The sequence below is a fragment of the Podarcis cretensis genome (assembly GCF_951804945.1).
Source record: "Podarcis cretensis genome assembly, chromosome: 6".
NCBI classification, from domain to species: Eukaryota; Metazoa; Chordata; class Lepidosauria; order Squamata; family Lacertidae; genus Podarcis; species Podarcis cretensis.
In genome coordinates this window covers 41,427,789-41,452,027 of record NC_137175.1, presented here as the reverse complement: position 1 = coordinate 41,452,027, position 24,239 = coordinate 41,427,789, and the positions used below count along the sequence as shown (strand labels likewise).

Sequence of the window (24,239 nt, the reverse complement as noted above, 5' to 3'; positions counted from 1 at the left end):
GATAAGAAAGCATTGCTCGCCCAAGACTGAAAAATGTATGCATTCAAAAGGCGGGTTGTGACCACTTCTCTAATCCGAATCACCTTTTTATTTTCTTTCTCTAGGTTAAATGGTGTTGCACCAGGACTGTAGGAATGAGAGTAGGCTGCAGAGCCTGAAATTCTAATGCGGGTAAATCCACATCGTTGAAGACTTATTGGGGAGAAAACTTCATTGTTGAGTCTTAAAGATGCCTATGCATTCTACCTCCCTGCTGTAGCACTTTGATGTGGATTTAAGCGAGTGGTCTGTCTAACCAGCATACCTCAATAGAGAACCAAATGTGTTTGATGTGTTTGTTATGTTTTGAGAGAGACAAATATTTTTTCTCCTACCCAAATTTTATTGTTTGCTTACTCCTTTCAATCTTCAGTAATGGAACTGGAGGTTCTTTTCCTTGGTTCAGTGAGATCTAGAATTTTGAAGCTTGTCACGCACTTTTAACAGGCACTGTAGCCTCATTGAACCAAACCTGGCTAGCCAGTTGCCTTGAAATGTTTGTTGTTAAGTACTAGAAATACTTAACTCGGAAGCAAAAAAACTATACCTCACCATACTGTTCCTTGGTTGACCTTTGTTCATTGATGAGCCCTTTGTGGTAGTCTAATGTAAAAGGGATCCCAAAGCTGTGTCCCCCAGGCTTCAAGCAGTGACTCAGAAACTACAAAAAAGAGTCTGGAGAGTGGGCATTATCAACCTACAGTAGTGCTGTCTGCAAACAAGCCAGGTGTAGATGCCAGTACAGAGACCAAAGTCTCTGTACTTTGGCATGTGAGGATGTGGCATGTGTGCTGGACTCCCCCAAGGAACTAATAAACTCTGCCCTCACAGTTTCCTGCCTTTCTTGACAACTATGGCAATGAACCCATCTGGATGGTGGTAAGAGTTGAGACGTTAGACAGGGTTGCTTTAAGAGCTCCACTCACCAATGGAGACACATGGGCTCTGTTTGACTTGATGGAACATGATGGAGAAAGTTGTCCACTTCCGGAGAGCTGTCCTTGGTGCTACAGAGCTTGCTTGGTTTGGCCATGTCTCTCTTTCTCTCTCCTTGGCTTTTTGATTGTCTGTTGGAATCTGGCCTTGTGTAGGAAGACTTACCGGGGTCTTGTGTAGAAAGTCTTGCTCCTTGCCTGTAACTGCCAGTCAGGTGAGACCCACACCCCATCCCATTGGTTGCCACTTCTCAGAGCTGCTTAGTCTGAGAAAACAGAACTAATTTATCTTCTTTTGATCTGTTTGTTAGAGTGGTTCAAGGGGCATAATACAGACTTGGTTGCTCACGGTGCACATACCATTTTAAATAACAAAAAAAAACTTACTTTGATGAGAAAATATTTGTAGAAGGTTTAGGATGTAGGTTGTATTTTTGTTTTAAGCATATTGATAGTTTTTTCTTGGGATCTATGAGATATAAGGAGCTGTTACATTGTTTAAGCAATGTGGTCATGTTTTTAAACATTTTAGGCATACACATAAAAAAGTGATGCATGGTGTGTTCCTGTGTGTACCAGTGCAATTGTATTGCATCCCCTGAGATAAACAACAGAGATGTTTACTGAAAGTACAACAGGATATCAGTGGAAAATAATCTATTTTAAAGCACTCAAGGACTTTTTGCCTTGCATAATGATCATAGTGTTGAGTTAAGAGTTGCGTGTATGCTTCCAACCCTGGGTCAAGGCTTTTATCTTTAAAATTCAGGAGGAAACCAGGGTCACTTATGCAAATCTTCTTTATGCCAAGTTAGAATGGAGATGGGAGCACTCTGGAATTCTCTCAGTATTGAGTGAGAAGGTATTCTTCTTTGTGCAAGTGCTGCAAGAACATTTTAATTATTATTTCAGCTTGCTTTGGGCTGATTTCTCTGGTGAGTTTATTGCCTGTTTTACTCACTGGTTACTGTTTGGTTTTATTTGTTTTTAATCAAAGTGGCACTGAGTGCTTTAGAAGACTGGGCCAGACATTTGTTCCAGCCCTGTCTCCTAGTCTGCCTCAATATGCTTTGCTAGATTCAGATGGTTCTAGATGTTGCCCACTAAATAGAAAATGGCCGGGATATATTTCAGGCTTGCTTTTGGAAACAAGCCAAAATTGATTAGGATAAATGGATGAGAGAGGCAGGTGTCTTGTTGCTGCATGTATGTTTAATTATAAATGTTTTGCTTTCACCCCAAAGCAGAGCAGGCAAGCAAGCAACACACTTCCAAGTTTCTGGTTTGATTTATCTTAAGCTTCCAGGCCTGGTGTGTGTATTAACTTTTTCATCCCAAAAGGCTGTGAGCTAAGTAAAGAATCTTCTGCTTTCCTTTGATTAAAACAGCAACAACGAAACAGCTGAGCAGATAAGTTAATGTCAGCACAGAGAAGCTAAGGCTGAAGTAGAATAGTTTGGTTGTGATCCAGGAGATTCCCCCTTAGAGACGGACAACAAGGGCTGGTGCCCTTACATTAGGGCATCTTCCGCCCCTGCACCCCCAGCAGCAGCTGCTCCTCAACCTGCCTCAGAAGCTGCTTTTGATGTACAGTCACATCTAGTTCAGCATTTTCTACCCTGACTGGCACTGGATCCCCAGGTTTTCAGACAGTCCCACCTGGAGATGCAGGGGACTGAACCTCGAACTTTGCTCATGCAAAACACATGCTCTGCCACTGAGCTGTGGCCCTTCCCCTCAGTTTCTGGCTCTGTTAAACCACACATACTGAACCACATGGGCGCTGCTGCTCTATTATACTCTCCTGCAGAGATGCAGTATGTAGGTTACCTGCATATTCCTGCACTGCAGGGCGTCAGACTAGATGACCCCCAGAGTCCCTGCCTACTCTACAGTTCTATGAAATAGTGCAGCCACATGGCCAGAGCCAAACACCTGGTCCCCTCCCATCCAGTGAAAGGGGGCTCAGATATGGTATACGGCACCATACCGTTAGGGGAGTGAGGGCAGCAGGAAGGCTTGTGCTATGCGGCCCTGTGGATCACGTAAGCAATTTTGCTCTTGCAAATTAAAGATGGAAACCGGTGGGTTTCGTAGACCAGTTGAAATGAATGAACCCAAGTTAGTCATGCCCCTTGACTTCAGCGGCTCTGCTCTGAATAGGACTAGCATTGGCCACAACACAATATATCTGTGTAAGTTGAATATTTGAAGTTGACCTTTTAAAGAAAGGGGGGAAACCCCCAATGCAGTCTAATGGATGTGTAAGCCATTCAAGAATGATAATGAAGAAGACAGATTTTATTTATGCTGCAGCAAAGTGGTATGCAGGAGTGGTGAACCTTTTGGGAAAGCCATATTCCTAAGCCCCGTGCTTCTTGTTGCAGGACTAGTTGCAGATTGGTTTCCTGATTATTCCTCCCTTAAACAAACACACCAAACAAACCAGAATAAGCTGCCTGAAGATGGGTGGGGTGGGGGTGGGAAGATGGCTGGCAGGGTGAAGTGTTAAGCATTTTATTCCTCCTCCCCATTTTATTCCTCCCCCCCCCAAAAAAAATCCCCCTCTGCTTCCATTCAGTGCTTCCTGAAGCAGCTTTTCCTCTTTAAAAGGACAGTGGAGTACCTTGGCATGCATTTGAGAATGACATCTTTTGGCCTGATACTCTCTGCTTTCTCAGAGGTGTGCTGTGGGGGTAAGTGAAACTGAGATGATGGGAGCCAAGCCGAGTATTTAGTAGCTGATGGGTATTGCTGAAAACAGCATTTTAGCTCAGTGGTGAGGCATGTTGGCTGCAAGGATTTGTCGTGCTCTGCACCTTTCTACCATTTTTTAACCTTGGGCTTTACAAGCCCCTGGGTAATCCTCAGAGGCTGCCTGCTGACTCAGCTGTGTGCCAGCAGCCGCAATGTGTCAAGCAGTGATATAGGAAGCCCAGGGGTCTCTGGGGAGCAAAGCATTAAGATGATATCAGGAAGCTATTTGCCATTGGAGAAGCAGATGCAGTATCCCTGCCTTGCACCCTATCCAGCCTGCTTAGTAAGTGATTTATGGGCCCAAACCCCAATGGACGGGAACAGACATAATGCAAGGTCTCCACGCTGCAGATGGAGCAAACCATTTCAATGATAAATGCAGCGTGCAGAAAAATTGAACGGCTGCGCCAAACATGACAACACCTCCTCCCCTTTCTGAAAGCAAATATTTTAGAATTGGGAAAGTGGATGGTTTAGAAAGGAAAGGCATTCCCTTGGCTGCCCTTTCTCCCACCCCTTAGAGATAAATCACTGTCCATGGGCTGTTAATTTCCCTTCTGTGCTAATAATGCTACCTCTGCCGAGTGACAATGAATCTTCAGAGCAGGCACCTGCTACCAGGCGGTAACCCTGGTGACCGGCCTAGTCGACAGACTTGAACTATGAAGCCAACACAGAGATGGTTAAAATGAAGGGATGGTCACTTCAAAGTATGGGAACGACAGCATATTATTTGAATATTTGTAGCTGGAGAAGCTGGGGAGCGGTAGCGCTGTTTCCCTGCAATGTGGTCTCATCCTATTGGGAAGGGTATGTAAATGAAACCACCATGTGAAGTGGGGTTAAATGTGTGGGTCTTTCTTACCCAACTGGCATCCTTGGGGAACCAATCTTCTGGAAAGATCTACCCATATATCTGGTCCCTACCCACATGGCTGTGCCATTCAGTATCTCTCTCACACACACCAGCACCATTGAGTTTATTCTCATCTGGAAGTGGCTCTATGGTTGCTTCCAGACAACCTGCTTGTTAAATATACAGTCTGATTTGTTTGTGGAGAATGGTATACAATGTCACATCAAGCAATTGTTATCCCACATTTTCCTGTCACCTTCTTTACTGCCCAAACTCTGTGTGTTTGTTTAGAAGTAGGTTTGCTATGCAGGAGCATCAGACCTATTCTAATTACGTAACCTGAATTTGCCACTATGCGCTTGAATCCCACCTGCAAAATAGTGACAGATTGAAGACACCCCATGCTTGAAGACCTCAGATTAAAGCACCTTGTGATGTGAGCTAGGTTTAAAAAGAAAGAAGAAGAAGAAAAGCCTTGACCACTGTTCTCCCCCACTGCCCCCATTGTTTTAATAACACAATAATGTAGCCTGTCCTAAGACTTTTAAATAGCACATCTCATAATACATATTCTTGGCATGAAATGCTGACTCTACCACATCTCTGAGCAACCAAAACTTCTCACTCTGAGGCAACCTGACAGGGCCCCTTTATCAACGTGATCTATAGAGACTTCATGTTCCCTCCCTGAATTCAGACTCAGAAGCGATGACTGAGTCTGTCTTTTACTTTCTGATGCTGCAGCTGGGCTCACATTAAATAGAAATCCTTAGAGTTGTGCTGAACTTTGTAGAATAGAATAGAATAGAATAGAATAGAATAGAATAGAATAGAATAGAATAGAATAGACCTTATTTGCGTAGCCGACAGGCCATAGCATCAAAGGACAAACACCGACAAAAATACATTATGAATATAGTTACCATAAAATCTTATGACCTATTAAAACCCTAGGTAGAAGCTGGATTATCATTCATCCATGACCCTCTGTCCCATGGGCGGCGGCCTTTTCTCTGGTAGATTGTTCCAGGTCGGTTAAGTGAATAGACCAGCCAAATTGAAAGATTATAGATATAAATATAACTTCGGAGGGATGGTCAGGACAGGGAGAAAGATAATAATAATCAGATGCAGATAAATTAATAATCTCAGTAAAACTTGGCAGAGGTAATAAAATAATAATAATAAAACGTAATTATAATAATAGTAAGATCCTAGGCGAGGAATCCGGGTGACGACACTGATGTCATTCAGATAGCAGCTCTCAGTCTCATTGCTCTCTCGATAAATTTGGCAACCTTCTCTGTTGTCGAGCTGTTCTGGTCGGCTAGGAGTGAGAACAATTTGGCTTCACAAGAGCGGCCTGGGATGGCGGATAGGAGCGGCGTGATGGTCTCGTCCCTGAGATCTTTATATAGGGAGCAAGACAAGAGAATGTGTGACAGTCTCTACGTAGCCAGCTCCACAGGGGCAGAGCCGGTTCTCAAATGAAATTTTTTGATATCTGCCTTCAAGAACAGCTAAGGGTAACATATTTAGTCTGGCCAGTGTAAAGGCCCGTCTGAGTTTTGGAATGGTTAAGGTAGACAAATAAGGTGCCCGAAAATCAAAGTGGGAGGGGGCAGATAAGCATACCAAGCACTAAATTTCTTAATATGGGCCAGATTATTCTGCTGCTCAATATCCTTCATGCGCCGGTCAATAAATGTTTTTGCCTTGGGGAGACCCATTTTCAGGAGATGCTGTGCTTGGAGGTCACATGTAAGTAGTTTTTGATGCACTACTTTGGACCACCGACTTCTATGAGCATCTCGTGCTACTAGAGGTAGTAGTCCGGATGGGTTTAAATTTAAGCGAAGCCAATAGTTGAATGTTCTTAACCAGGTCTGGGTTTCGACGGAGAGGAGGCCAGTCTCCAGCCGTAGGGCCGCATTTGGTGCGCATGGTGGAACGGCTAGAATCTGTCTTAAAAATTTAGACTGGACTGTTTCAAGTGTGTGGCAATGATTTCCCGTCCAGATTTGGGCCCCGTAGAGTAATTGCGCCAAGGGTTTTGCTTGAAAGACCTCCAAAGTTGCTGGAATATGTCTGCCCCCCTTCGTACAGTAAAAGTGAGACAGTATTTTGGCGCTTTGAGATGCTTTTTCCCTAGCATATTTATGATGGGCCTCCCAGGCCCCTGTTGACTGGAAAACTACTCCGAGGTATTTGAAAATTTTACCTGTTCTATTGGCTGATTGTCCATCTCCCATCTGTGATGTCTGTGTCTCCTAGCGAAGACCATGACTTTGGTTTTTTGGTGATTAACCACCAGTTGATCTCTCCTGCAGTAGGCTGAGAATTCTCTTAGTAGCCTTTTGAGGCCTACTTTAGTTCGTGATAAGAGAACCGTGTCGTCCGCATAGAGGAGCGCTGAAATTGATTTTTCGGCCAATTTGGGGGCATGAAATTCCGGGGATGTTAGGTATTTGACCATGTCATTTATATATAAGTTGAATAAGGCCGGGGCTAAAATACAGCCCTGCTTGACTCCTTTGGTGGCTGGTACAGGGCCAATTAGTTGCCCATTTACTGAGGTTCTTTTTTAAAAAAATAATAATAATAATATTTATTCAAGTTTTCAAAATACAAAAAAAGTTTTAGACATAAAAAAACAAAAACAGATAAAAGGCAAAAGAAAAAAAGAAAGAGAGAAAAGAAAAATGTATCAAAATAACTTCATTTCTTTATCTTGTGTCTTAGACCTCCTCATACCTCCCTTTTTTGTATTCCAAATTAAACCTTATTTCAGCAAATTCTTCCCATATTTATCCAAAAAAGAATAATTTATCTTAACAATCTATTACAAATTTGTCAATATTACCTTTAACTTTATCTTTACTTTCAAAACCATATACCTTTAAATTTAGACTTTAAATTATATTTGTACTTATAATCTTGAAATCTTTCTACTAAAGCCAATTATTTCCTTTCCGCCACAGTCTGTTGTTTTACAAATATTACTCAGAAATAGCCAAATATATAATAATCAGGTTCTCTTCTAGTTTAATCCATCGTCCCTTTCTTCCTGGTTTCGGGTTGCGTCCGTCCTTTCTTCCTTTTAATCTTAATTTTCAGTCCGGTGTTCTAATGTCTGAGGCTCTCAAGTCACTTCCATGCCACCTCTGCAGGTTTTCTTGCTCCTGGTTATGATACAACACTTTCTTGTCCCTTGTTGAAGTCTTTCGTACTTTCTTCCCCTTCTCCTTGGGGAGTGGGTCTCTGGGAAGTTCCATACAATCATAGTCTCCGTTTTCATTTGTCAAGTTGTTCCATTCCCCCCAGATCCACTCCCCATTGTTGAGTTTGTAATCCAAACTGTAATTGCTCCAAAAGTACTTATTCTCTTGTTTCACAGTCCCACTAGAGCTAAGAATCCCCTTAACTCCAGAAGTTTGCAGACACCCTTTGGATTCAACGACATAAGATCTCTCATTTTGTAGCTTTTGAGGCATATCAACAATCTCTTCCATCTCCCACTGCCCTTGAGTTTGCTTTAGGTCAGTTTCCTGGGTCAATTGTTGTAAGGTTTCACTCTCTTCTTCTCCTGTCAAACCATACTTTCTGGCTACAGCAGCCATGGCATCCAGTTTCTCATCTACCAAGTTCATAGCCTCTTGCAGCTGCTGCAGCATAGCATCCACTTTAATAAGGGCAGCAAGAAAAACTTCGTTCCTGTTCATTTTTATTCAAGGTCAGATATCTGGTCTCACACTGATTTCCACAGCTGTTATGTCTCTCTGTGAACTCCAACAAAGAAACTGACAAACTCCCTCTAGAGGGCAAAACTTCTGTTCACCTCCATCTTTAAAATGTATCAAACAAAGGAGAATTTACTTTCAATTTTCCAATACTTTGTTTCCTTGCAACAAGCACAAGCAGAAAGCGACATCAAAGTCTATTTGTTTCTCTTTTGTTTCTATCTGTCCAAGTCCATTTCCTTCAAAGAGTCTGTCCTGACGTCCCGTCCCCAGGTTGAGGGCAATGGAAATTTATTCCTTTACTTTCTATCTGCAGGATTAGATAATCAAAGTTCTTTTACCCCCTTTCCTCCTGCCGTCAAGGGGGTTTTGATGGTCATAAGTGCCGGAAATTTCAATCTTTAAATCAAAATCAAGGCTAATTAGTTTGTACGATCTTTGCTTCAGTCTGTTTACAAAAAACGGGAGTCAGACTTCCTTTTTATACCTTCCCGCTTCGTGCCTAATTAAAAAAAAAATTTCCCTTAGTCCAATCCTCCGTTTTTACTCACGGGTACTTGTTTAGAGTCCAAATGTCATCAGGAAAAAGTCAGCGCTCTCCGTTGATGGCTGTGCGGCTTCCCTCCATGCAAGTAGCAGTCGGTTCGTTTGCACCACGCTGCTCACCCCACTTCACTCCGGAGCCCCAAAAAAGGGTTTCCCGGTGAGTAGGGGAGGCGCTCACGGTGCTCCGCCGAACCCCACGTCCCCAGGCTTCTCTGCCTGGGGTTTCTAGCGGGTCCCCATCTTCACCGCGGTGGGAAGACCCGATTTCCACGGAGCCTGTTCCTCCAGTCGGAGGAACTCCGCCATTCGACGATGGCGCCAACCTGGAAGTCCTGAGGTTCTTACATATAACTTGGAGTCTTTATATAGGCTTTTTATCAAGAATAGTAATCTTTTGTCAATGTTGGTGGCATTGAGTTTAGCCCAAAGTTTGACTCATGAGTATTGACTCAGGTCAATAAATGCTGCGTATAGAGTCCCACATGTTTTATTGACGTATTTGTCAATGAGGTGTGCTAATACGAAGCAATGGTCAATTGTTGTTCTGCCCTGTCTGAAGCTGGCTTGCTCCTCTGCCAGAACTGCCTCAGTTTCCATCCAGTCAATTAGTTTGATGTGGAGGTGTTTGGCATACAGTTTGCTGGGGATAGTAAGGAGGCTAATGGGTCTATAGCTCGCTGGATCTGCCATAGGACCCTTTTTATAGATTGGGATGATTACTGCCTCTGACCAGCAACCAGGGATTATGCCTGTTGAATCGATGTATGTAAATATTGACGCCATTATAGGAGCCCACCAACTGATATTGTTCTTCATGAGCTCTGCTGGAATGTGGTCTATGCCCAGGGCTTTGTTGTTTTTCAGTTGGGCAATTAGTTTCCCCACCTCCTCTATGGCGACAGGAGATTTGCTTGGTTACTTGCTCACTCTGGTTCATTACCCCTACCCAGCAAGGGGCAAACTGCATTTGGAAGAAAGAATCTGCTTACAGATTTCCCAGCCACAAGGAGCTGTTTCGAAAGCTTGAGGGGAAACCCCCAGCAATCAGCCTCTGGGATTTCCCGTGTGGTGTTTCTCACCTCAGCCCAGTCATTCCCATCACCACTTGAAAACGAGGGATCAAGGCTGACAGGACTGATCTCTGAAAGGGTGGTTCTTCACTGAGCAGAGTTGCCCTTCATTTTCTTACTATTGCTTTGGCTAGCTCTAATAAATGAATTGTTGTTGAAGGCAATGTGCAAGGGTGGTAGCCTAAGAAGCTGATGCTTGCAGTGGCGTAGCATGGGGGGTGCAGGGGGGCCGGCCACACCGGGTGCAACATCTGGGGGTTAGGGTTAGGGGGCGCAAATCCACGGGTTAGGGGGTGCAAATTACTTGCCCCGGGTGCTGACAACCCACGCTACGCCACTGGATGCTTGCACTTCTGACAAAGCAGCTGTTGACCACAAGCCAGTATCTACAATAGAAGCCCGCTTCTGTGTCATGTTTGTCCTATGATTCTAGGTTGGGGGGGGTTGGTTTTTTTTTTTTTACTTAAATGTTACGCTGGTGCCTGTGGGCACTCTTGTCGCAATGGAACTGCCCTATTAAAGTAGCTTCATTTGTTCTTGTACTATTGCTCCTTGGAAATTAAATGGAGATGGCCAAGCTACACTGCTTTGTTGATTCCTTCCTAAGTGGAATAATATGTTTACATCAGCAAATACTTTGATGTGGAATCTCTCTTGGCCTCCCTGGAAGAGCTTTCTAAAGCACTACACCACTGTCAAAGCTAAACTGCCTTAAAGTAGCAATTGCACATTAAACATTCCTTTAATGTGCAGAAAATAGAACTCTTTTTGTCGGGTACATTTGGCTTGTTCTTAATGATTACTCTTTCATAAGAAGTATTTTCCCTTCTGACTCAGATAAACGTTGGAATGTCTGTACAAGAAACTTATAAACTCCTGTGCATTATTATTGTTGTTGTTGTTCTTTTATAACTGATTATTTCACAAGCTTCTTTATAATTTTTCAATATCTGATTACTGTGTTGTGTGGCTCTGCTGAGTTTGCTGGAGTACATTAACCAGAGTTTCCAACCAGTCTTTCTTGGCATGTACACAAATATGCTGACACATGGAAATGCAACCATTTCCCACTGAACAAAACATACTTTCTGTGCAGAATAAAACCAAATGACTGATCCAGAAATAAATATGAGTAGGGCTTAGGTCTTTAGCAATTATATGTTGAAAAGATAGATACATGAGGGAGGTTAGATAAGTTCCTAGATGAAAGAAGGGAGGCAATGCAGAGCATGTGTTTTATGATGTGCAAGAGAAAGGAGACGTGCTAAAGATCCATAGATACCTGTGTTGTGTTGATACCTGAAAATTTATTAGATAAAAAAAATGATATGCAGGCATCTCGAAAAATTTCAGAGTGGAAATGGAACTACACGTAGCTGATGAGTGTTTGCTAAGGAACAGGTCTTATTTTTTCTTCTATAATAAGGTGTCCAGTTTAGTGGAGAAAACAAGTAATTGACAATATTCTTTTCCAAAGCTTGAGACTGGTGGACCTCTGAAGTATTGCATCCTCTTTTGCACACATTTTAGCAAAAGACAATATCCATGTGAGAACAGCAAAAGCAGTAGCAGGTACTGCAGTATTTGGTATAAGGCAAAAGAGCCTCATTATGACGACAACAACAGGACTCATTGTGTACAAGTGAAAGGGAACTATTAATCAGTCCTGAGATGAATCATTTCAGGTAGCCAGGTAATGCTCAGTGGAAATCTGGACTTCCACACTTTATGCAACGTTTCTTGAAAGAATTGGGATGGGCAGATTTGTTTTTCAATCCAGCTGAGACTGCTTTTAATAATAGTTATCCGATGCAAATGTATTAATATTTTTAGTCTGCAGTCGAAACCCCCTTTGTGTCAGGCTGGAGGCAAGGAAGAGTTTGAACAGAGGTGTCCCTCCACCCAGCCTTGGTGACATCTGCTTACAGAGTAATGCCAATGACACTCCACCAGTGTGGGTGGTAATGCTGCCAGCAGCATCCCTGCCTGTGGCAGTTCATGGAAATCCTGAAATAGAAGAGGAGTTTGGATCTGATATCCCACTTTATCACTACCCGATGGAATCTCAAAGCGGCTAACATTCTCCTTTCCCTTCCTCCCCCACAACAAACACTCTGTGAGGTGAGTGGGGCTGAGAGACTTCAAAAAAGTGTGACTGGACCAAGGTCACCCAGCAGCTGCATGTGGAGGAGCAGAGACGCGAACCCAGTTCACCAGATTACGATGGCTGTTTCTTGTGGTTAAAAGTTTTTTAATTTTAATATTTTGGCCTTACTAGGGATTCTTACATATTTTAACATCGTCGTGGGAATGGCTGCCTTGACTTTGTTCAGCTTTTGAAACAAAATGAACACATTGTAATGCTCACTACTAATTACAGAGCCGGGTGTGTGTGTGTGTGTGTGTGTGTGTGTGTGGCATGGTGGTTGTCCCATTGGACAAGGACGACTAGGGAGACCCAGCTTCAAATCTCCACTCAGTTGATTAATCCTGAATGAGGATTTTAAAAAGAGGAGGAGGAGGAAGAGGAAGCATAGATGCAGCCTTGAACTTGGAAGGAAGAGGGGGTATAATGAAGTAAATGAACACTACACCACTGGCCACAACCATGTTTATGGAAAACCCCTAAATCAGTGGGGGATGGGACCTCAGACTTAGGAGCTGAATACAAGTCTGTCCCCAGACTGCACCCCATGTCTGTGCCCACCTCAAATACTTTTGCCCTTGGAGTATGATAAGGCCTCTTGCTTGCCTTGCTTGAGGAGTGCTGTGTCTGTAGAAAATTCTGACTTTTGCATGGCTGGCATGTGGTACAGGAACAGCCACTACTCCACCCACTTTCGTCTCAGCACCACCCAACATTGTCATGTGACCCGTGAAAGGTTTACCATAAGGTCTTCAGACTGAAAGAGGTTCACCACCCCAGACCTAGAGCTTTATTATTTCAACAAAATCTATTAAATTGTGATTTCCTTCCTCTTTGAAAGCACCACCATGGTTTTTTTTACATAACGGCTGTGTTTTAGTATGTTTTTCTTTCTGTGCTAGTATCAGCAAGTTTCTTTAGTGTGCCTTGCTATCTGCAAAGATCCCTGGACTTAAAAGTTCAAGGCTTTAAACTCTGTATGAACAAGGCTCAAGAGAGGGCCAGTGTGATTGTATTGCACAAGACAGTTCCTCATAGTGCAGCATCTCTTAGAAAAGCCTGGAAACCTGGAAAAGTTCCCAATTTAGACTTCTCAGATCCACATCCACCAGTGTGTGACTCTATGCTTTCAAGTACTGGAAAGGAACTTCTAGAGAGGGAACTTCCTCTGGGTTGAACAATGAGTTAAGTGAATTAGCGGGGAGCAGACAGTTGGGGAAATTCCTTAACTCTCATTTGAAATAGTGAAAGAAATTGAAAATAAAACTACTTTTCCTACCCATTTTCCCAGTTAAACCCAAATTTCACAGTGAAAATAATCAGCTGGCACTTAGGCCTGTACCAGGCAGAACATCACAAGAGACTCAAAACTGCAAGAATTGGATCTGGATACAATTGGATGGTTCCCCCCCACCCTTGGCTGAGAGTTCAGGTCAGATTAGCAGCCACTTAGAGTTCTGACCCCTTGGGAATGTTGTGATATTCATGAGGAGGATTACATTTAGATGTTCGCTTCAGTTAGGGTTTGGAAATCTGAAACTTTCTCCGGGCTCAGGTCTCACAATTATAGTGACGACAGTGGAATCTGCAACAAAATGTTGCAGTGTGGAGGTGTGCCCCCTGCTCAGAATTCCAGCTACTCCATTCCATTCCTCCTCTCATCTGGTTTTATCTCCCCACTTCCAATTCCATGGCCATTGCACACACTTAGTCCTCATTGGGTATTTTTAGAGTTTTCCTTCCTTAGGAAGATTTTTTTTGTCTCCCACCCCCTACCCCAGCCCAGCCCGATGCCTGCTGATACCTCCTGTTCTGGGCGAGTGGTGCTATTTTGGCTACATAAGTAACTGCACTCTTAACCTGAACAGCAGAAATACAGGGAAACGTATTTGATATTGCAATCAGAGTATCACTCTTCAACTCTATTCTCCCCCCCCGCCCCGAGACATTCCAGGAGTAAAGGCTGTTCTGCACTTCTACCCAGGATACAGTATACAACAGGGGTCAGCAAACCTTTTCAGCAGGGGGCCAGTCCCCTGTCCCTCAAACCTTGTGGGGGGCCAGACTATATTTTGAAGGGGGGAAAAGAACAAATCCCTATGCCCCACAAATAACCCAGAGATGCATTTTAAATAAAAGCACACATTCTACAGTGGTACTGCGGGTTACATACGCTTCAGGTTACAAACTCCGCTAACCCGGAAATATTACCTCGGGTTAAGAACTTTGCTTCAGGATGAGAACAGAAATCGTGCTCCAGCGGCAGCGGGAGGCCCCATTAACTAAAGTGGTGCTTCAGGTTAAGAACAGTTTCAGGTTAAGTACAGACCTCCAGAACGAATTAAGTACTTAACCCGAGGTACCACTGTACTTATGTTAAAACACATTTATTCCTGGACCGTCCGCGGGCCAGATTTAGAAGGCAATTGGGCCGGATCCAGTCCCCGGGCCTTAGTTTGCCTACCCATAGTATATAACATCTTCCTGAAGGAAGAGTAGTCCTTCTAAATTTATGCTGCTTTGGGGAGGAAATAATGGCTGGGTATGAATGACAGAAGCTCATCTCTCCTAAAGTTACGCTACAAATCCTATTGTAAGACTGTGAAACACGAGTAACAGCCTAGTGGCTACTAGTACTATATACTGATAAATGCAAATTACTATGTCTTGGATACAATATATTCAATAAGTTCTATCACATTAGCCAGTTACAGACATCCCTTTCATAGAATGATGCCCCATATTAGCCATATTCAGAGTAGCTCCATTGGCATCAATGCATTTAAGTAACTTACATTCATTTATTTTTAAGTAACACAGGTTCAGTTATCTACTCTTGAGTAAGACTAACATTGGCTAACCCATAATCTTTTCTGACCTTCATTTAGGAACAGTGAGTTTATGGTTAGGGATAAAATATGACTCTTCCTTGATCCAAAGCCAACAAATTGCTACTCTCCCAATGGTGGCCCACAAGCATATTGTCAGATACTAACTTAGACATCTGTACATGGGTGCTAACAGGCCACACTTCCTCTGTTTTCCAGAGCAGCCATATAAATCAGATTTTCTTCCTCCGCTGTCAGAGCTAATAATCTGCTCTCAGCTGTGGTCTCCCCCCTATAGAATTGAAATCTAAAGGGCAAATTGCTAATTAAAGACAGATTGTATTGAATTTGTGACTCGGTGTGAAATGGCAAACATTCTTTCAAATGTGCCTGATGGATTAACTATTTTAAAGATATTCATGCCTTGCAGGGGGAAATATCCATCTGATTTGTCTTATGCTCCTCCTCTTAGCCGAACATTTACTGTGTTAAGACTCCAAAATTTGTCCTTGTCTTAGGTCATTCATTCCCTTGAGACCAGTTACCTGTGATATAGGGGAAATGGAGAATTCATCTCGCTATTCTGTACTTTACCCAGTTTATGTGAAAAGCAGGTCTAAGAGGTTAGATCCAATTCTGAGCTGACCTTTCCAACTCTTCTCTATGATAATAGCCAACGTGCTGGGCTAGAAGTGTTCTGAAATGATAATGAGTGGCAAAAAATCAGACATAAGCTAGCTGTAAGGGTAAATGAAGCATCTAGTTAGACAATAAAATCAATGTACCCATCTGTCCTATGTGTGTTTAGTCAAAACTGAAAGACCAGTTTTGTTATTTAATTAATTTATGGGGTTGTCATTGTGGCAACCATGAGAGCAGTGGTGTTTTTGAGGACATCCCCATGTGCCTTCCAAGCCTTTAAGTTCCCCTGCCCCACTCATTGCCCCCTTCCTCACAAAGTGGCAAATGTGGTTCTCCCCCCCCCTCACTTGAAAAGTGTACAGAACACTGAATGAAGAAGCTGGAAGTGTGATGCTGTCTCCTACTTCCTCTTCCAGCTTGTGAAGGCTCAGCAGTCAACAGAAAGTGAAGCAAATGAGGTAAGGAAGGAAAAGGCAGCTATTGGGGAAACACAGAAATGGGGGCGGGGGAGGAGTGTCGTAGGAGTTGGGGAACAGGGAAAATGTAGTGCCAGAGAAAGCGAGAGAAGCCATGTCCATGCATGCACACCCAAGTCTGATCCAGCAAAACAAAGCCTCTAGAAATTGCCTATTTTCCCCATGGGTCCAATCACCAGCAAATCACATCTGTCTGTCTCCAGCTACTAAACTATAAAAGTCATGGATCTGGTGCCTTCCAGTACTGCCGTTGCACAAAATCTGAGGCATGGACTCTTATGGATTGTCATTATTTCCCTCAAGACTTCCCTGAGAAACCACCATCAAATCATAGGCCACCTCTGTGCTTACATATATGTTCTGTGATGTGTCAAGTGTTTCCTTTGTCATCATATGTAAAAGTCATGAAGATCCATGAGGACCTGTGTCTTTGTAGCGCTGGCCAGCACCAGATCTGTGATTTCCCCCCACCCCACCTGCAGTCGACTGATGTAAACCTTAATTTAATAATGGCTTTGGGGGAACCCTGTGTAAAATCATGCATTTGTATTTTACAGACTATCAGACTGTTCCCCAGATCCCATGGAAAAGCAAATAATCTATCTGTGCATGTTTCTCTCTGCCTGTCTGGGAGGAGGTGTCCCAGGGGGAGAGATGAAGGGAGCAGCCAGAGGGAAGCACCCTCTCAAAATTCCAAATGTACTTATTTGGCCCAACCCCAATCTATTTTGCATCTCTTTAAACTTGCTTAAATGGTCTCAGTTGTATTGCTCTGCTATTCCTATGAAGTTTGCTTTTATTTCTGCTTATGCTCCCCTCTTTTTTTGTATTTGATACATCTCTATGTCCTGCAGCTAATACATTGAAATTGTGCTCATCGTTTAGTTCTCACAGTAGTTGAAAACATGAACACAATGCAAAGTGCAACCTCTGGGACCCAAATATATATGTTTTAAACCTTTTCTTTAAAACAGTTGTATTTATTGCAGGACCCAACAATGGTAATTTGAGTATGTGCTGTTCATTCAGAGAGTGCCTTACTTGAGGAAACTCCTTCAACATGGTTCTGATCTAATGGTTCTTCCTTCCCCTCTGGCAAACTCTACAGAAGCACAATGCATGACTAGAGAAGGAAGAGACGCCAATAAAGCAGAGTATATATTCTTCATTTTGACACTTATTTCATTTAATTGCTAGCCTTCAGAATTAAATGAATACTTGTTTTTTAAAAAAATAATATTTATTAAAGTTTTGAAAGTTACAAAAAGGAAAAAGAAAAAAAAGTTAAACCTGACAAAACCATACAATACAATATAGAAACAAAAATATTACATATGCATAACAAAAATAAAACAAAAACAATTTAAAAAAAGACAACCTATACTTTCAATTATTAACTTTCTTTTACTTGTTTCAGCGACCTCCTCACACCTCCCTTTTTTTGTATTCCACTTCGATTAATTGTTTCAGCAAATCCTTTCCATCTTCCTCAAACTTCTGTCCTATCAATTAACTTAACCAATTCTAACATTATTTTTTCCTTTAATCCAATTACAATCTATTATACTTAATTCTTTATAACATTTCTGCTAAGGCCATGTAACTTCATTCCAACATCCTTCTAACGTTCATTAATTTTACAATGTTTCTGTAAGTAGTCTTTAAATTTCTTCCAATCTTCCTCCACTGACTCTTCTCTAGAATTAAATGAATACTTGTACTGTACTATGTCGTTTCTATGACCATAGGATCTCCCTGCACTGGGCTTGAATTGTTCCCCAAGATGCTCTCAACAAGTAAACATAAGAACGTAAGAAGAGCCTGCTGGATCAGGCCAATGGCCCATCTAGTCCAGCATTCTCTTCTCCTGGGGACCAGCCAGATGCCTATGGGAAACCCACAAGTGGCCCCCAAGCACAAGAGCACCCTTCCCTCCTGTGGTTTCCAGAAACAGATATTCAGAAGCATTAAGGAGGCAGAATATAGCCATGCTAGTAGTCATCAATAGCCTGGTCTTCCGTGAATTTGTCTAACTCTCTTATAAAGCCATCCAAGTTGGTGGGCATTACTGCCTCCTTTGGGAACGAGTTTCATAGTTGAACTGTGCTGTCTGAAAAAGTGCTTTCTTTTATCTGTCCTGAATCTTCCAACATTCAATTTCTTTGGATATCCACAAGTTCTAGTGTTATGAGAGAGGGCCTTCTCGGTAGTGGCGCCCGCCCTGTGGAACGCCCTCCCATCAGATGTCAAGGAAATAAACAACTATCTGACTTTTAGAAGACATCTGAAGGCAGCCCTGTTCAGGGAAGTTTTTAATGTTTGAAGTTTTTTTCTGTTTCTAGTCCTCTGTTGGAAGCCGTCCAGAATGGCTGGGGAAACCCAGCCAGGTAGGCGGGGTATAAATGATAAAATTATTATTCTTATTATTACTTTCTCCACACAGTGCAGAATTTTATAAATTTCTATCATGTTACCTCTTACCTTTTCTCTAAACTAAAAACTCCCAAAGCTTTCTTCATAGGACATGTTTGATCCCTTATTGACTGTTTTATATGTGCAAATTGTGATCCTACTCATTCTTTGGGAAGTCTGTATCCATGACTATTCGTGGAGGGCCTGTTGTGTATTGGGGGAGCAGAGGGGAAATGCAATTGTTGTTGCAAGTATTTGGAGGTGGGTGGTCAAGGTTGTGCAGTGAGAGGTTACTGAGTGGGGTATGTCCAGAACTGTTGGTTCTCTTTCCCTGAGAGTAAAAAGGTAAAGGTAAAGGTACCCCTGCCCGTACGGGCCAGTCTTGACAGACTCTGGGGTTGTGCGCCCATCTCACTTAAGAGGCCAGGGGCCAGCGCTGTCCGGAGACACTTCCGGGTCACGTGGCCAGCGTGACATCGCTGCTCTGGCCAGAGCCAGAGCCAGAGCCACACACGGAAACGCCGTTTACCTTCCCGCTGGTAAGCGGTCCCTATTTATCTACTTGCACCCGGAGGTGCTTTCGAACTGCTAGGTTGGCAGGCGCTGGGACCGAGCAGCGGGAGCGCACCCCGCCGCAGGGATTCGAACCGCCGACCTTTCGATCGGCAAGCCCTAGGCGCTGAGGCTTTAACCCACAGCGCCACCTGCGTCCCAGGTCCCTGAGAGTAGGGAGCATTATAAGTGTGATTGCTGTCACTCTCATTTTGTGATATCTACTTTTCTCTGCAAACTTTCATTTTTGGGTGGAAAGGCAGATCCAGCATGTTAGCTCTAAGAGGCAGATTCTTTATCTTGGTGTTTACACAGCCTGGAATTTCCCTGAAAGGGCTCACTTAAATCCGCAAAATTAGCTGAGCTGAGTAAGCAATTACCGTATTTTTTGCCCTATAGGACACACTTTTCCCCCTCCAAAAATGAAGGGGAAATCTGGGTGCGTCCTATGGGGCAAATGCAGGCTTTCGCTGAAGCTTGGAGAGCGAGAGGGGTCGGTGCGCACCAACCCCTCTCGCTCTCCAGGCTTCAGGAACACATCCGCAGCCTAGGCAGCCCTGCAGGAGTTCCTGCAGGCTGTCTAGGCTGCGAATAGCAGCTTGCTTTCCGGAGCGCCGGGCGCACTTCGGGAACACATGCGCAGCCTACGCTGCAGATAGCCTGCCGCCCGGCGCGATGGGCGTCCTGAAGCAGAGCACCCCACCCGCCGGACAGACATCTGCAGCATGTTGGAGCCCTGCGGGAGTTCCCCGCAGGGCTCCCCACGCTGCGGATAGCAGCCTGCCGCCCGGCGCGAGGGGCGCCCTGAAGCAGAGCGCCCCACCCGCTGGACAGACATCGGCCAGCCCCACAAGCTTGGGGGACAGCAAGGAGGCGCAGCGCCGCCATCCCGCTGTTCCTCGACCTGGTTCGGTTTCCCCGGTTTTTCCTTTATTTCCCCCCCAAAAAACTAGGTGCATCCTATGGGACGGAGCGTCCTATGGGACGAAAAATACAGTAGGTCTGGATAAAGTTTCCATGATCCAGAGGCAGCACAAGCTAGAGTTTGTAAAAGAATGTGTATCCTGGCTTGGATGATTAAGCCAAACGTGCCTGCTAGTGCTGTTAGAACACAAATGCAGACAGTCAAAAGGATCAGTGGTAGCAGAAGAAGAAGAGGAGTTTGTATTTGATATCCCACTTTATCACTACCCTAAGGAGTCTCAAAGCGGCTCACAATCTCCTTTTCCCTTCCTCCCACACAACAAACACTCTCTGAGGTGAGTGAGGCTGAGAGACTTCAGAGAAGTGTGACTAGCTCAAGGTCACCCAGCAGCTGCATGTGGAAGAGCGGAGACGCGAACCCGGTTCCCCAGATTACGAGTCCACCACTCTTAACCACTACACCACACTGGCAGGGTCAACTCCAGTGTGGTTGGGACCAGGAGCTGCTGTTATAATTTCCCGCAATGCCCTGGGTGTAACATCCCTCCAGGGCATTGTGGGAAATTAAAAATGGTAGCTCCCTGATGCATCTTCCAATGAGGGGCCAGGGCAGGTGTCAGGAGTGGCCTGTGTGTAGGTGCTAACAGCTGCACACGAATGCCACATGCTGGGGTTGGTTACCTTGGGAAAGCCTATCAACACCACAATGTTGAGCGCTGTGCCTCTGACCAATTTCAGGAAGATGTGGGCACCTGCTTACACTTCTGTGGAGCAAGCAGCACATCCTGCGAAGGAGGGAGACCCTGATCTGGAAGTGAATAAGCAGGTTCATTAGGCATGAAGGTGAAAGGGTCTAAGCGCAACTATGCCTGGCTCCTCCACAATGCATTTTCTGCCACCTGGGCTAGAATTGCATAAGACAAGTGTCCCTTGATGTCTCTGTCCTGAAATGCCCTCCACACTCCTTGCAGAGCCTATGCCTTTCAGGAGAATGGGAGCTAAGCTTACTTTCCAAAGGGAGACAGGATGGGGCTCAGAATTTCTGAGACTCATAGCCTCACCTGTTCCAGTGATGACGGATGCCCACCAGGACTGGTCGGGTGGAAGGCAGGAAGATCTACAATGACAGGCAGAGCCACCCACTGGCTGTAACGGAGAGGGCTGGCAGGTGGGGGTGGACTCAGACTGGTGGGGCAATGCCCTATTCGCCCTAAGGACCAGCTTCCAGTGCGCTCCGGGAAGCTTTCCTTGTTACCGCAGAAGGCAAGTGTGTGTGTGTGTGTGTGTGTGTGTGTGAAAGCACTCTGCACATGCACAGAGGCGCCCTTATTTTATTGCTGCTATTTTACACATCCGCAGAAAACGGGCGCTGCCGTTCTGTACGAAGAAGAGTTCCTTGCTCTTCTAGGGTTTTAAAACAACTGAGCGAGTCTCTATCTCGGGCGGCCAGCTCTCTTCTTTCCCTTGCCGCGGGCTCTAGCTGTGATCCGCTCTCCTTCCCACGCAGCTGGCGAGGATTTCGAGGGGAGCGCCGGACTGCGCGGCGGCGCAAAGCGTGTGTGCAGCAGGGAGCCCTGCCGAGAGCCGCGGCTGGAGACAGGCCGCCCGCCCGCCCTCTGCCTGCCGCTCGCTCCACCCTCTCTGCCGCCTCTGCAGGTCCCTCTTAAGAGCGCCTGCGCTGCCGGCCACCCTCCGGCAGGTCGGAGCTGCTTGGGCCGCCCGCCCGCTCGCCATGGCCATGGCTTCCCCGGCCATCGGGCAGTACCCTTACCCGCTGCTGCTGGAGAAGGAGCAGCAGCGCTTCCTGCAGAGCCTCAGCGCCAACGAGAGGAAGAAGATCCTCAAGCGCTCCGCTGCCAATGACCTGAAGCCGCTGCCGCAGCCCCGGCGCAGGCAGCCGCCGCCCCACGCCCAGGGGGGCAGCATGGCGCAGTGGGGCGACGACGGGAAGGCTGCGCCCCAGCGCGACGCGACGTGCGCCCCCGCCGCCGTCTGGAGGCAGCACCTCGGAAGAGCCGCCGGCCCCGAGGCGCAGCCCAGGACCGACGCCTTCCTCGACGGCGTCCCGCTGGCCCCGGCGGACGAGGGGCCGGCGCTCGGGGCTCCCGCCACCCCCCGCGAGGCCCCGGCGTCTCCGGGCACGGCGGCCAAGGCGGCCCGCTCGGGGCTGCCGCACCACCCGCACCCGCAGCACCACCACCGGCTGCGCCTGAGGTCCGCGGCGCCGCGGCTGCTGCCCGACGTGCGCACCATCTTCGAGCAGCCGCGGGACCCCCGCGTGCGGGAGGAGAAGGGCGAAGGGCACCGCTTCGAAGCCGTCGCGCTCTGGAGGGGCTGGTGCGACCTGTGCGGCGAGGCCGTGCAGCAGCGGGCGCTGCGCTGCGCGAGTAAGTGGCTCGGCTCGGCTTTGCACGTCGAAGGGCTCCCTCCCCTCCCTCTCCCGGTAGACGGGGCACCCCCACGCTTTAGGCAAGCCGGCGGAGGCGAGGGAAAGGCTCGCTGGTGGGGATCTGCTCCCTCCTGACCTGAAGATGCCCCTTAATATTCCCCTTCTATGTGATAAGAGGCAGTGCAGGTAGCTGATTCTCTAGTCCTTCCTAAAACGACGGCAGCCCCCTTCCCCCCCGCCAGTCCCAGGGTAGCTTCTCCTTGCCCCACCTTTGCAGGGGTCCCATCCTTCGTGGCGGGCAAGCAGATCACCTCTGCTGGCCCAGCCTGTTCTGATTTGTACACAGGCGATCCTCCCCTAATCCCTCCTGCATTGTTACTGCCTCTTTAAGAGCAAAGGGACTCTCCAGCCTCCTCTCCCCCGTCCCACCCCGTCACCCGGGGTCGACTCTTTTGCAGGTGAGTGACCGCGGATTCTCTGCGTACATAGCGGCGCAAACCAGCTGTAGCAATTCCCCGCCGCCACCATGGCCGGCCAAGGAACCTCCTTTTGTAGGACACTGGAGATATTCGTGCCTTTAAAAAGACATTGATAATTTATTGTCCCGAGGTAGATAATAAACGTTTTAACCTTGTTGGATCCGATCTGCATTCCTATCAAAGCACTTAGAAGTCCTGGAGGAGAGAGCGCAGCTTTATGGGAAGTCTGGCGCAGGCACTGATTTATGTTCAAGACCTGAGTGCTAGAGCCCTTTTAAAAATTTCATGAGGTGTGTTGGGCTATTTGCTGGCTTCTATTTGAGCTCCCGCTATGAGAATTTCAACCCTCTTTGATCCTAATTAGCAAATTGGCTTACACATCCTTTGAGTATTCCATTCTGAAACTGCAGCACATCAATCAATTAATAAGTTGGTGCAGATGTGTTTTGCAAGCCCTCTTATCATCTGCACGTTGTTCCTCTAAAATGCTTAATCTTTTCAACTTCGTGTTCACCATTCAGTCTCCTGTTGGGATATTCCTATGTAAACACACCAATGGGATCGATCTGAACATTTGATGTACAGACTTTAGGTTACTAGGTGTTCAGATGAATGTCAGCTGTGTTCCCTTCCAAGGTGCTTATTTGTTAGGGAGGAGAAATTACTTTTGTGTTTTCCATTTTACTTTGCTGTTCTGCCTCTTAAACCTTCAAGTGGTTCCCTTCCTTGCTCTCTGACTTGTGTGATCATTTACTAACCTGTTCCATTGCTGCTGTTTACCACACTGTTGCCAGTCTTTTCCATAGGAGCCTATCAGTAAATCACTTGATGATAGTTGGGTGTTCTGTGCATGACTTGTATACGATTTGGTTAGAACTGTTGTGCTTTTTGATGTTGTCTCTCCTTTGCAGAGTTATGACTTTTATGCCATTAAATTTTGCCACTGGGAGTTTTACATGGCAATTCTGTTTTTAATTTGAATGTGGAATTTTATTTCAAAACGTGAATCTTTGAAACTTGGAGTCTGCTGATTGCTTTGGCAGGAATTGCATGCAAAATCTTAAAAGCTATCTATTGCAGCCAGTTACATGCTAACAAACAAAGACAGTTAAGTACTAAATAGCTGTTGCATGCTGCCAGCTATAAAATACCATTACTTGTCAGCTGGTACAAGTATGAAACACTGTTCAACATTGAATTAAAATATCAGTCAAATGTGAACATATTAAAAGGCTTGTGCATTCATAGCTAGTACTACAAATCAGGTAGGCAAATTCCAGGATAGACAGAACAGGGTCTGCCTTTTATTTTTTAACCCCCCACACTGTAACCTCGTTGGGGGCTCTTCAGATCACCTGCTTGTTGAGCATTTGTCCCGATTTATTTTATTTGAAAATGTATTCTTGCCTCTTTCATAAAATAACAAGGACACGTGTCAGACATTGGCT

At 45.4% G+C, this 24,239-nt stretch overlaps 2 protein-coding genes and 1 long non-coding RNA gene across 4 annotated transcripts in view; 2 read left to right on the top strand and 1 right to left on the bottom strand.

The window, feature by feature from the left end:
- Positions 1 to 593, top strand: part of IKBKE (inhibitor of nuclear factor kappa B kinase subunit epsilon) — a 36,649-nt gene extending 36,056 nt beyond the window's left edge. For both annotated transcript variants that reach the window (XM_079979217.1, XM_079979216.1), the window contains exon 21: positions 105 to 593. In XM_079979217.1, the coding sequence (XP_079835343.1) occupies positions 105 to 132 (28 nt within the window). In that variant the 3' untranslated portion in view covers positions 133 to 593. The remainder of the gene's footprint in view (positions 1 to 104) is intronic.
- Positions 594 to 819: 226 nt separating this feature from the next.
- Positions 820 to 22,692, bottom strand: LOC307218112. Its single transcript, XR_013839783.1, has 3 exons — positions 22,582 to 22,692; positions 15,463 to 15,614; positions 820 to 3,396 (listed from the first exon to the last, which is right to left on the bottom strand). It is a non-coding gene; the product is annotated as an uncharacterized lncRNA (long non-coding RNA).
- Positions 21,615 to 24,239, top strand: part of RASSF5 (Ras association domain family member 5) — a 111,408-nt gene continuing 108,783 nt past the window's right edge. Inside the window, exon 1 of the mRNA XM_079979541.1 lies at positions 21,615 to 22,310. Within this exon, the coding sequence (XP_079835667.1) occupies positions 21,656 to 22,310 (655 nt within the window). The 5' untranslated portion in view covers positions 21,615 to 21,655. The remainder of the gene's footprint in view (positions 22,311 to 24,239) is intronic.